Here is a 10,598-nt window from a genome sequence, read left to right as displayed (position 1 = left end):
AATCAAAAGAAAACCTTAAATTGAAAAGTGGGTTCAATATACATATTGTAAATAATTATATTCGAATTATCGCTCAGTTAACACATTAAAATTAAAATAAAATTTACGCTGCATTAAATAAAAAATTAAAATTTTAGAACAGTATATATGTATACTAGACTATCTACAACATACATATATACATCAAAATACACAGATGCATCCGTACAGACAATATATGTATATAGGCATATATTTGTAAGACATAAATACATGCACGAATACACATGTATACATATACATATATGCACGCAATCATGCCCGCATACGAAAATTATTCAGTGTTGGAACAGGCAAGTGTATCTTAAACTTATGGAGGGGGGAAGTAAGGGGTGGAGAAGAGTAACGTATAGATAAAGGATGTTACTAATGCAGAAAGGGAGAAAGCATGGCTTTTGTGAGGAAAGAAATAGAGAAAGAAAGAAAGAAGGTAGTGGAGCGTATATAACAAACGCACACAAAATTGGATTACGCATATATGTGTATAAAAAAAAGTATATTAGCATCACGTATATAGGGATATGTACGCGAATACACACAAATATAATTGTATACATGCGTACACACACATTCCAGCATGTATGTGTATAAGCATGAGCGCACCTTCTCATATGTAATATAGACGCACACTCACGAATATATGTATGTATGTGTAAATATAAGCATACACTCTTACCCATGCATATACAAAGACGCACACACATGAAACCATGTATGTATGTGCCCAAGTATAAGCATAGGCTCTATACATAAGCATAGACGCACACAAACGAATACATATGCATTGCTACAATACAGACATCTACATAAAAAACTTTTAGGTCTTAACGTATATATGCAGACAACTGTCCAAGATACAAACACTTAAATTCACTCCAAAAGATGGCGGCAATCGACTCGTTTCAGTTACTCAGCTTCAAAGTCTCTCTATCCAATTCCCCCACATCTGGCCCCTCCATCACTCTCTCAACTTGTCAAACCACCAATGGAGGAGGATGTATAAGTCTTATATATATACAGGGTTAGCCAAAAGTCATCTGACAGGAAATCAAAACCCATTTAATTCCAAGATCAAAGCAAAAAATTATTTTATATGAGACTTCACTAATAAATAGACAAATGTTGAAACCAAAAAAAAATATTTAACTCACATCATTCAATTATTAAATATTCATAACTGGAATAAGTAAATAAAATTGAATATTAAGTATATATTGAAATTTTGATTTACTGTTGGGTAACTTTTGGCCAATGCTGTTTATAAAATCACAATGTGCTTATATTCTAGTATGTGTCAATAAGAATGAAGTGATGTGTTTGTGTGTGAACTCTAGAATATACAGGTTCTTGTATGTTAGAGGATAAATGTTGCATATGGTCATGAGTATGTATACAAATGTGTATTTTGTGCAATTTTGTGAAAATGTAGATGCATTTATGTGAGCATGATTGTATTAGTGTATAAGTATATGTGTGAGTATACCTATGAATATTTGAAGTTGAACATTTATATATATATATGTATCCAAGAAAGTTAGGGGTTGTGAATCCAACCCACTAAGGAATAATATCTATCCAATATACTGCCGGAAGAATACCCAATTATTATTACACTAGTGTTTTACCTTCATATTACCAAGTGCAATAAATGGGTGCGGGTAAAAGGATATTTTACCCTTAATTTATATAGCAATAAGAAAATGGAAGGAAATAGGTGGTATTCATCAACTTGCAGACATTGTATTGTGTCAATTTACCTGTTTATTTGGTAACTAAGAGGACACTTAATAACAATATACAAACACATGCGACATATTATGTCATATCAGTAATTAAAATGTCAAAACTGGGAAGCACAAACACACTCACACACACTTCTCTCAGTTTCCTTCCACCAAATATGCTCACAGACTTTGGTCAATCCTGTGCTATAGTAGAAGACATTTGCCCAAGGTGTCATGCAGTAGGATTGAATGTGGAACCAGATGGTTGGGAAGCAACCATCATAACTACATAACCATGCCTACATCTGTATATATAGATGTGTTGGTGTGTTTGTGTCTCCTTGACTTGACCTCACATGGAATTTCTAAATGATTGTTATCATACAAACAACAGAACAGTTTCTACTCTTCCATGGAAACATGTCTGATCTGTTTCTTGAAAGCAGGCAGGGTATGCAGCCATAGGAAATTTGTTTCAACAAATTCTGTCTAATCCATGCAAACATGGGAAAATAGGCATTAAAATGATGATAATGGTTGTGGTGGCACAGCTATCTTTATGGGGAGAAATACAATCTCGAAGATTAGGTCTAGTTCCTGAGCCATTCACAGTTCCTCCTTCATTTATTCAAATATTTGAATCTTACAAATGCATTTTAACCTATTCAAAATATTTTTGTTTATTGAAGCCTGTTCACCCTGAAACAGTTTCTCGAAATTTTATGTGAAAATAAGAAGATATCTACTGAAACAGTTTTAAATGTAAGCCAGTTCATTGCTATGAACCAAACAGGATATAATTTCCTAAAGTTAAAAGATGAAGAAACTGAGGCTAAACTTCATCAAATCTCAAAACGGGTATAGTTTTTATATTTGTTGCTACATCTCTTATTAATATTTATCATTTAGCTCACTAAATGATAACATTATAAAATGTTTGTTACATATTGCATTTAATCAAGACAGTGAATAATGTTTATATACATTTTGATTAATTATATTCCCAGTGATAATTTTGATGAGAATGAGGTCGTTTTAAGAAAATAGAGAATTTCTCTGAATTAACTTTTATTTTTTTCTGTTAAAATATTTTTTAGTAGAAACATTCTCAGCTTTCCTATTATATTGTCCATGTTGTTAATTTTCCTAATCAATCTATTGTTTCCCCACAATTTGAGAAAAAGATCTATGATTTGGTATTTCAGACTTTAAACTTTCAACAGCGAGCGGAATTATGCAGTCATCCTGTTGCTAAAAGATTGTTTACTATCATGGCAAAAAAACAAACTAACCTAATCCTTTCTGTTGATTTCACAAGCTGTGCAAAGATACTTGAGGTGAGGAAATACAAAATGTTTCATTATGTTTAAAGAATTTAAAAGCTCTGTTATCTCATTAACATGCAAGACTATCTGAACAGTTCCTATAATTGCAACTACAATATGTTAATCATAAATGTCACCACATAAATAATTGATCAGATTGTAGGATAAAAATAAGTAATTATTGGTTTCCAATTTTGGCACAAGGCCAGCAATTTGGGGAGTGTTTTGAACTCAGAACATAAAGATGGATGAAAAGTCACTAAGCATTGTGTCTGATGTACTAATGATTCTGCCAGCTCACCACTTTAGTGGAAATAGGTAATCATTAAGAGATAGATTTAGCTTAATTAGATCACTTAAGTAATAAAGACTATCATCTATACCAAATAAATTGTTCTTATTTTACAGATGCACCTCTTTACTCTTGAACATCTATGATAGCTACAGTTTGAAATTTCTCAACCTGCCAGATATCTCTGCACTTTTTGTGTTCCCATTGCTTGTTCTGAGCATGCAGTATTGAGTATCTTGCTTTCCATGCATCATCATCATCATCATCATCATCGTTTAATGTCCGCTTTCCATGCTGGCATGGGTTGGACAGTTTGACTGAGGACTGGCAAGCCAGGAGGCTGTACCAGGCTCAAGTCTGATCTGGCAAGATTTCTACAACTGGATGCCCTTCCTAACGCCAACCACTACGAGAGTGTAGTGGGTACTTTTTACATGCCACCGGCACGGGAGCCAGTCAGGCAGCACTGGCAACAACCACACTTGAATGGTGCTTTTTACGTGCCACCAGCAGAGGAGCCAGTCCAGTGGGACTGGCATCAACCACACTCAAGTAGTACTTTATACTTATAAAGCAAACCCATTTCCAAAATTGTACTGAGCTTATGTTGCTCTATACAAATCTAAACTGTATCTTACCCATACTAACAGTATCCAAAAGGTGTTTCAGTACTTTCAAGATTTGGTCCATCATATCGTGACCCATATGCTCTCTCCAGTGCATCTTCTTTTCCCTTGTAGCAGATTTTTATTTTTCTTAGCTTGTCTTTGAAATAATATTTTACTGCAGTACCTGAATACTCATGAGTATTTAACATATGACCTACAGAACCTAATGTTTTCAAAATCTTAGCAACTATATCTGGTAGGCACCTTATTAACCATATGTAACTTTCCTTGAGAGTTGAAAAGAGTTCCAATGTTGTATTGGACAAACTTTTCCTCAATAACAGCCAACTGTAGATGGACTTTGTTAATCTGGAGGGTTATCAAGAATGCAGTTGTTTTTAGTTATAGGCACAAAAGTTGCCAGTCAAACTAGGACAAGGCCTTCCCAATTCAAAGTTGCATTTCAGAGGTAACTTACATCTCTCTCTGTCTTGTCTGTGCTTCTGAACGTTTAAAATCTTGTTGCAAACATTTTAAGTTAAAAGCTCAACCCTGTAATGATTAAACAACCAAGAAAATTAAAAATGGGCTTGTTTATTCAAGTGCTTATAGTGTATTTATGATCACATTCTCAGGAAAATTCACATTGTTGCAGAAATGACGTGTTCTTTTTTTTTATAAATGTAAATAGTGCTATGTGCTAAATATAATATTGTATATGTTAGATATTACATAGCAATAATTAAAAAGCTGGTAAGTTGAAAATTGTTGATGAAACATGAACATACATCACAAACACAAAAAAATGTTTTTTAACATCTTTGCAGCTTATCCATTGTGAAATTTCCAAGGAAGCTGAGTTACTTCCTTCAGAAAGAATGTACTTGATCCAAAAATAAATTGCAGAAGTTCAGTCATATGCACATCAATTTTGATAGCGGCCAATGTAAATATATGGTAGAGGAAGGGATTAAAGCTTTCTCTCTTAGATTAAAGAGTCAGTAAATTTTTTTAAACAGATATAAACATGAGTGTTTTTATTTGGGCCATTTCTGGTTGTACAGGTCTGACAGACATATGAGCTTTGGGGCAGATTTGTGACATACAAGGTTTTAAAAGTCATGTTAACACTAATAGTTTCTATCATCAAATCCTGTTAACAATATTGTATAGGAAATTATACTGAAATAGTGTAGCTAAACTAATAAGTATGAAAGTTAGACTAGACCTCTTAATCCTAAAATAGTGTAGGAAAAATATGCACAAAATTTGGAATGTGGGTGATATTGATGTGTAGTGACGTCATCTTGAGAGTCTTCAGTACGCATGCGCAGGGTTGGAATCTTCTGGAAGGCCTGCGGAAGTTCCCTCATGCGCATGTGCTAAAAACTTGCAGGAAAAGTTCTCTTGCGTTCCCTGCTTGCGTCTCTGACTCGGGATGCAGCCACTGAACATTGCACACGTGTTTTCACTAGCGGTTCGCCTACACTCCTGTCCCAGATGCATAGGATTGACCAGCTCTGTTTGCAACTGGAGTTTTCTGTGATATTGTATCACAATGTTGAATTAACTCCAGCTTTGCTGTTTTAATAACCAAAACAGTTTCTCCAAGTTGTTCCAAGTTATGTATTAACCAAAAGAAAGATTAACACCAGATTTGCTGTTTATCCAACAAACTGTGGTTACTGAGAGTTAGAATGTACATATTTTTATATACCCGAACTAGAGTGTTATATGTTCGTGGTTGTTATCTGTCTGAGCGTACATTCATTTATTTACCAAAACTGAGAGTGTTGAATATTTGTTATTGCTGAATGTCTGAACCAAAACATATTTTGTACATACCCATAATAAAGAGCGTTATATTGTTCGGATGCTTTCTTGTTCTGATATTATTGTTTTCTCAAAATATTGATGTAAGGAAATTGTGTAGCACCCCAATGGTGCTAAATACACCAAGTTGCAATCAAATCTTACAGATGTAATAAATCCAAAATTATATGGATTCCTTGATATCTGTAAATATAAACTGATCATTTGAGATTCATATGTTTTTCTCTTTTATTGCAGATAGTTGAGAAAATAGCACCATATATTTGTGCTGTGAAGACCCACATTGACATTGTTCTGGATTTTAACATGAATTTTATCTCTCAACTTGTCAAATTATCTGAAGAATTCAACTTTATTTTGTTTGAAGACAGGTATGATTCATATAATTTTAAGAAAATAACTGCTATTGATATGAAAATCTTATTCTTCCAGATAATTTATTAAAATAACATAAAACATGATACAAAGAGAATATTGAAGTATAACAGTTTGTTAGATAGGGAAAACAGATCATATAAAAAGAAAGCACTATAATAGGGACGGAGAAAGAATGTGACTTGTAGTTTAAAGAAAATTGGTGAGTGTGAGTTAGTTGTCTGTTCTCTGTACGGGGACAGTATTTCTTTGTGAAAAGTTAGAGAGTTTGTTTGATATGATATCAAGACAGAAAATCATATTTTCTTAGTTGTCTGAAACCAAGAAACTTAACTTCAATTTGTTTAAATCATCCATCTCTGCATACTATAGGGAAGCCTTGAATGAAGACTTTAAAATAAGAACAGCAAATATATGTTGTTCCTATTTTAATTGATTGCAGTGTTAGGAGCCATTGAAGAGCACTAGTAATATTTGCTTAGTTTTTAGTTCTCAAGAATAAATGGTAAAATAAAATTGTTTAAAAATTAAGCAATACATACATTTTGAATGAAAAATAGTAGGTAAGTTCAATGCATTTGCATTGAAAAGCTGATTGGAAATGGGTATACAATGAGAAAAAATATTGTTCAGTGTCTCATGTTATTTTTCATTTTCCATCCAACTATAGAAAGCAATTCCAGTCATGTTGTAGTCTCATTTTGTAGTCTCATCCATCAACTCTATACTGCTTAATAAGGCATTAATGTGATGAAGTATTCAGCTTTATTCAAACGTGATGTTGATATAATACTAATGACTAGGAAATTCAGTAGCAAGTAGTGGACTAGAACTGATAGACCTGATTATTTTGACATTACTGTGGGGTCCACTGACTTGGCTCATGAAACTGATTTATTGGTATTTACATTCTTAATTGTATACATAGTGAATTTCCTGAATTAGGAGGTGGATTATATAGAGATGACACTCTTTTCCCTATCTATAGGTCTAATAAGGTTAATCTTGAAAGGTCCTGCAAAAAACTTTTTAAATTCTTGAAGCATCTCTGTCTCTCTCTCTATCTTGATAGAAAATGATTATACAAAGGTTAACACCTTTGATATTACTCTGGATTTAAGTACTGAGCTATACTAACCATATCATAAACCAAATGAGAGCTTAAGGTATGTAAATAAAAATAAGTTCTATCATTAAAAATATATCAACTTGTATTTTAAACTCAAAATTACTATAACCACATTATTTGAAGCCGGGTATAAAGATAAAATTTACTATAGTCAGAATCAAAATAATAATAAAATTCCTGGAAACAATAGATTATTGCATAAGTTGAAACTTAATAGTGAGTGCATACCCTCTGCCCACACCTTCCTCACCTTTAGTGTTGGCACTCTCAGTGTGGGTACATTGAAAGATAGGTCCAGTGAGATTGTTGAGATGCTTGAAGGGAGGCCTGTAGATGTGTGTTGCATCCAAGAAGTAAGGTGGAGAGGAGGTTCCGCTAGGTTCTTCACAGGCAGCTTAGGTGTAAAATCTTCTGGGTAGGGAACAGTGATAGAGTTGGCAGTGTGGTCATACTTCTTGCTGAGAAGTTTGCCAATGTTCTGCAGCAGGAGAATCAGGGGCTTGAAGTACTTTGGATTGCAAGAGAGTGTGTAAAAAAAAGAAATGAGGTCACAGGAAAGAAGAGTGTCCGCATGGATGATGGTTTACTTACAGTTAGTGATTCTGCAAAGAGATTTGGAAATGCCTTTATGAAATCCTGCTAAATGTAAAGAATGTATGGGAAAAGGATAGTCTGACTAATGTAGACCCAACTGAGAGACCAGCTATCTGAATTGACAGTTGCTTGGTAGATAAAGCCACGAAGGATATGAAGACAAGGAAAGCCCCTTTCCAATCAAAAGTCAGTGCTGTGAGATGCTTAAAATATCTGACAGAGTGGGATATAGTCTAGTCAACCATATAGTTAATCGGGTTGTCCACAAGGGAGTAATACCCAACGACTGGTGTAGCAGTACCATACTCAACTGCTACAAAGATGGAAATAATTACATAGGTATCAAACTGCTGGACCAAGTAATGAAAGTTACAGAGAGGGTTATAGCTCAACTAATTAGGAAGAGAGTTATCCTAGATGAGATGCAGTTTGGTTTTGTACCAGGAAAAAGCACAACAAGGCAGGAAAAGTACTTAGCCAAAGATAAACCTCTGTACTTGGCTTTTGTTGACATGGAAAAAGCCTTTGACAGAATCCCCTGCTCCCTTATCTGGTGGTCAATGCAGAAGCTAGGGATAGATGAGTGGTTCGTGAGAGATGTAGAAGGAGTGTGTTGTCATGTATGTGTGCACGCGCGTGTGTGTAAGAGAGAGAGTGATGTCTAAGTGGCTCTCTCACACACACACACATACATACAAAAAAGACGTATGCTTATTTGTACACATGACAACACACTCCTTCACTCATTCTCTATCTCACACACATCCATTTCATCTGCTCTTTGATACTGTGTGTGTGGTGTTCCACAATCACCATTTATTTCAATCACTCTTGTGAAGATATTCACATAACTTCTTTTTTCATCTAATCCCCATTTTAATTTTCAAAAAAGTTGCCGAGAACAATGTGTTCACTCTCTACAAGAGGAGACAGGGTAGCTGTAGATGATCAGTATTCTACAATGAAGCAAAGACAAGTACAGGTAGCCAGAGTCAATGTTGAATTCTGCAACTTTGTTAACTCTGTTAAGTATGTTTGCAACTATATAAACAACAATTTAGATGCTGCAACATACACTCTTATGCAGAATGGCAGTCAGAAGACAAATAAAAATGACTAAGTTGCACAGTATGACAGAGGAAGATACATCAGTACCAACGAGGTTTTTTTGATGCAACTTCAATTTTCCCATTCATGAGAGGCACCCAGCCATCTTTGATCTGTGTGTACATCTAGAGAATGGCCACAATGTTATCTTTTACGAAACAAACAGCCGTGCAACAGGCACTTTCTCTAAAAGAAACTATCTTTACTGCCTTTTTGAAGTTGTGTCAAGTAGATGAAGATGGAAGAAAACTCCTTTACCCACAACTACCCAAGTATTACACCTGTAGAAACAATAAATGGCATGAGGAAACATGAGACTGACGCTCTTGCAAGAGTTTACAATGTTCACCCAAGCCAAGTAGACTGCTACTACTTACAGCTTCTTTTGCATGAAGACGTGGTCCCAAATCATTCCAAGATTCAAGGAAGGTAAATGGTCATGTGTTTGAAACTTATAGGGAAGCATGCTATTAACAAGCTTTTTTAGAAAATTATGAGCATTGGAACCTTGCATTGACAGAAGCATCAGTATCAGATTCTTCAAGGAAATTCTTTAACCTTTTTGCAATTGTGCCAAATTGGCAGTCCCCTACAGCTTTGAATGAAACATCATGAGGACACGGCTGAAGACTTAAAGTATGCAGTTCAACAGGCAAACCCAGATATCAATATTTAGTTCTCTGAAACAATTTTTAACCAAGCGCTGATTGAAATTGAGGATCAAGTTTTGGTCATGGAAGGCAAAAATTTGCAAGAGTATTGCTTGACTGCCAAAAACAAACTGTCAAATTAGTGGTTTAAGTTCAAGAGACATAGCAAGAGAGACAAATTATGACATCACAGAGTTGGTTGCATTTGTGAATGAACATGGAAACTAAACTTCTTCCAGAACAACGCTGTGCATATGGTAAAATTATTTCATCAGTCAGAAAAAAAGCAGAGGAATTTTCTTTCTTGATGCTCCTGGTGGCACAGGTAAAACATTTGTAACAACATTGCTTCTCTCCAAGGTAAGGCAGCAAAAAAGAATTGCAGTTGCTAAACTTCTTCCAGAAGAACGTTGTGCTTATGATCAAATTTTTATTATTTTCAAAGTGAAAGGACATGTCTTCATGAACTGAGTTTTTGTTTCATTTTCACAGATAATATTGTTATAGGGCTTTCCTATAAGTAGGTTATCTCCCTTGGCTAGGCGGCGCTCCATGTAGACAATTAAACTTCCGCAGACTATTCACGCTATTGTTATTGTTTCGATGATTCAGCTATCGAAGTACTTACTGTGCCTAAGTTAAAGAAATATTTAAGATTATATAGACAGTATGTTACTGGAAGAAAGGCGGACTTGACTGAAAGGTATAAAAATTCTGTTGATGAAGAATGTCAACAAAGTAAATTCATCGGACGATAGATCTGAAGTATCGTCCGATACTTCAGACAAAAAGAAGCAGAAGCTTATATCTCCTCTCGGTGAAGTATTGCCTGATCCCAGTCTGCTTTCAGCATCTATTTCTAGCATATAGGAGTCCACTTTTGCTGGTCATTCCTCTTATTTTTGTATGTAATATAATTTTA

At 34.8% G+C, this 10,598-nt stretch overlaps 1 protein-coding gene across 1 annotated transcript in view; it reads left to right on the top strand.

The window, feature by feature from the left end:
- The window catches only part of LOC106884092 (uridine 5'-monophosphate synthase), a 116,627-nt gene that overhangs the window by 41,356 nt on the left and 64,673 nt on the right, over positions 1 to 10,598 (top strand). Inside the window, exons 4-6 of the mRNA XM_014935312.2 lie at positions 2,453 to 2,621; positions 2,969 to 3,100; positions 6,059 to 6,192. Of these exons, the coding sequence (XP_014790798.1) occupies positions 2,453 to 2,621; positions 2,969 to 3,100; positions 6,059 to 6,192 (435 nt within the window). The remainder of the gene's footprint in view (positions 1 to 2,452; positions 2,622 to 2,968; positions 3,101 to 6,058; positions 6,193 to 10,598) is intronic.

This window comes from Octopus bimaculoides, chromosome 5, assembly GCF_001194135.2.
Source record: "Octopus bimaculoides isolate UCB-OBI-ISO-001 chromosome 5, ASM119413v2, whole genome shotgun sequence".
Lineage (NCBI taxonomy): Eukaryota > Metazoa > Mollusca > Cephalopoda > Octopoda > Octopodidae > Octopus > Octopus bimaculoides.
This window is presented reverse-complemented; position numbering and strand designations above follow the sequence as displayed.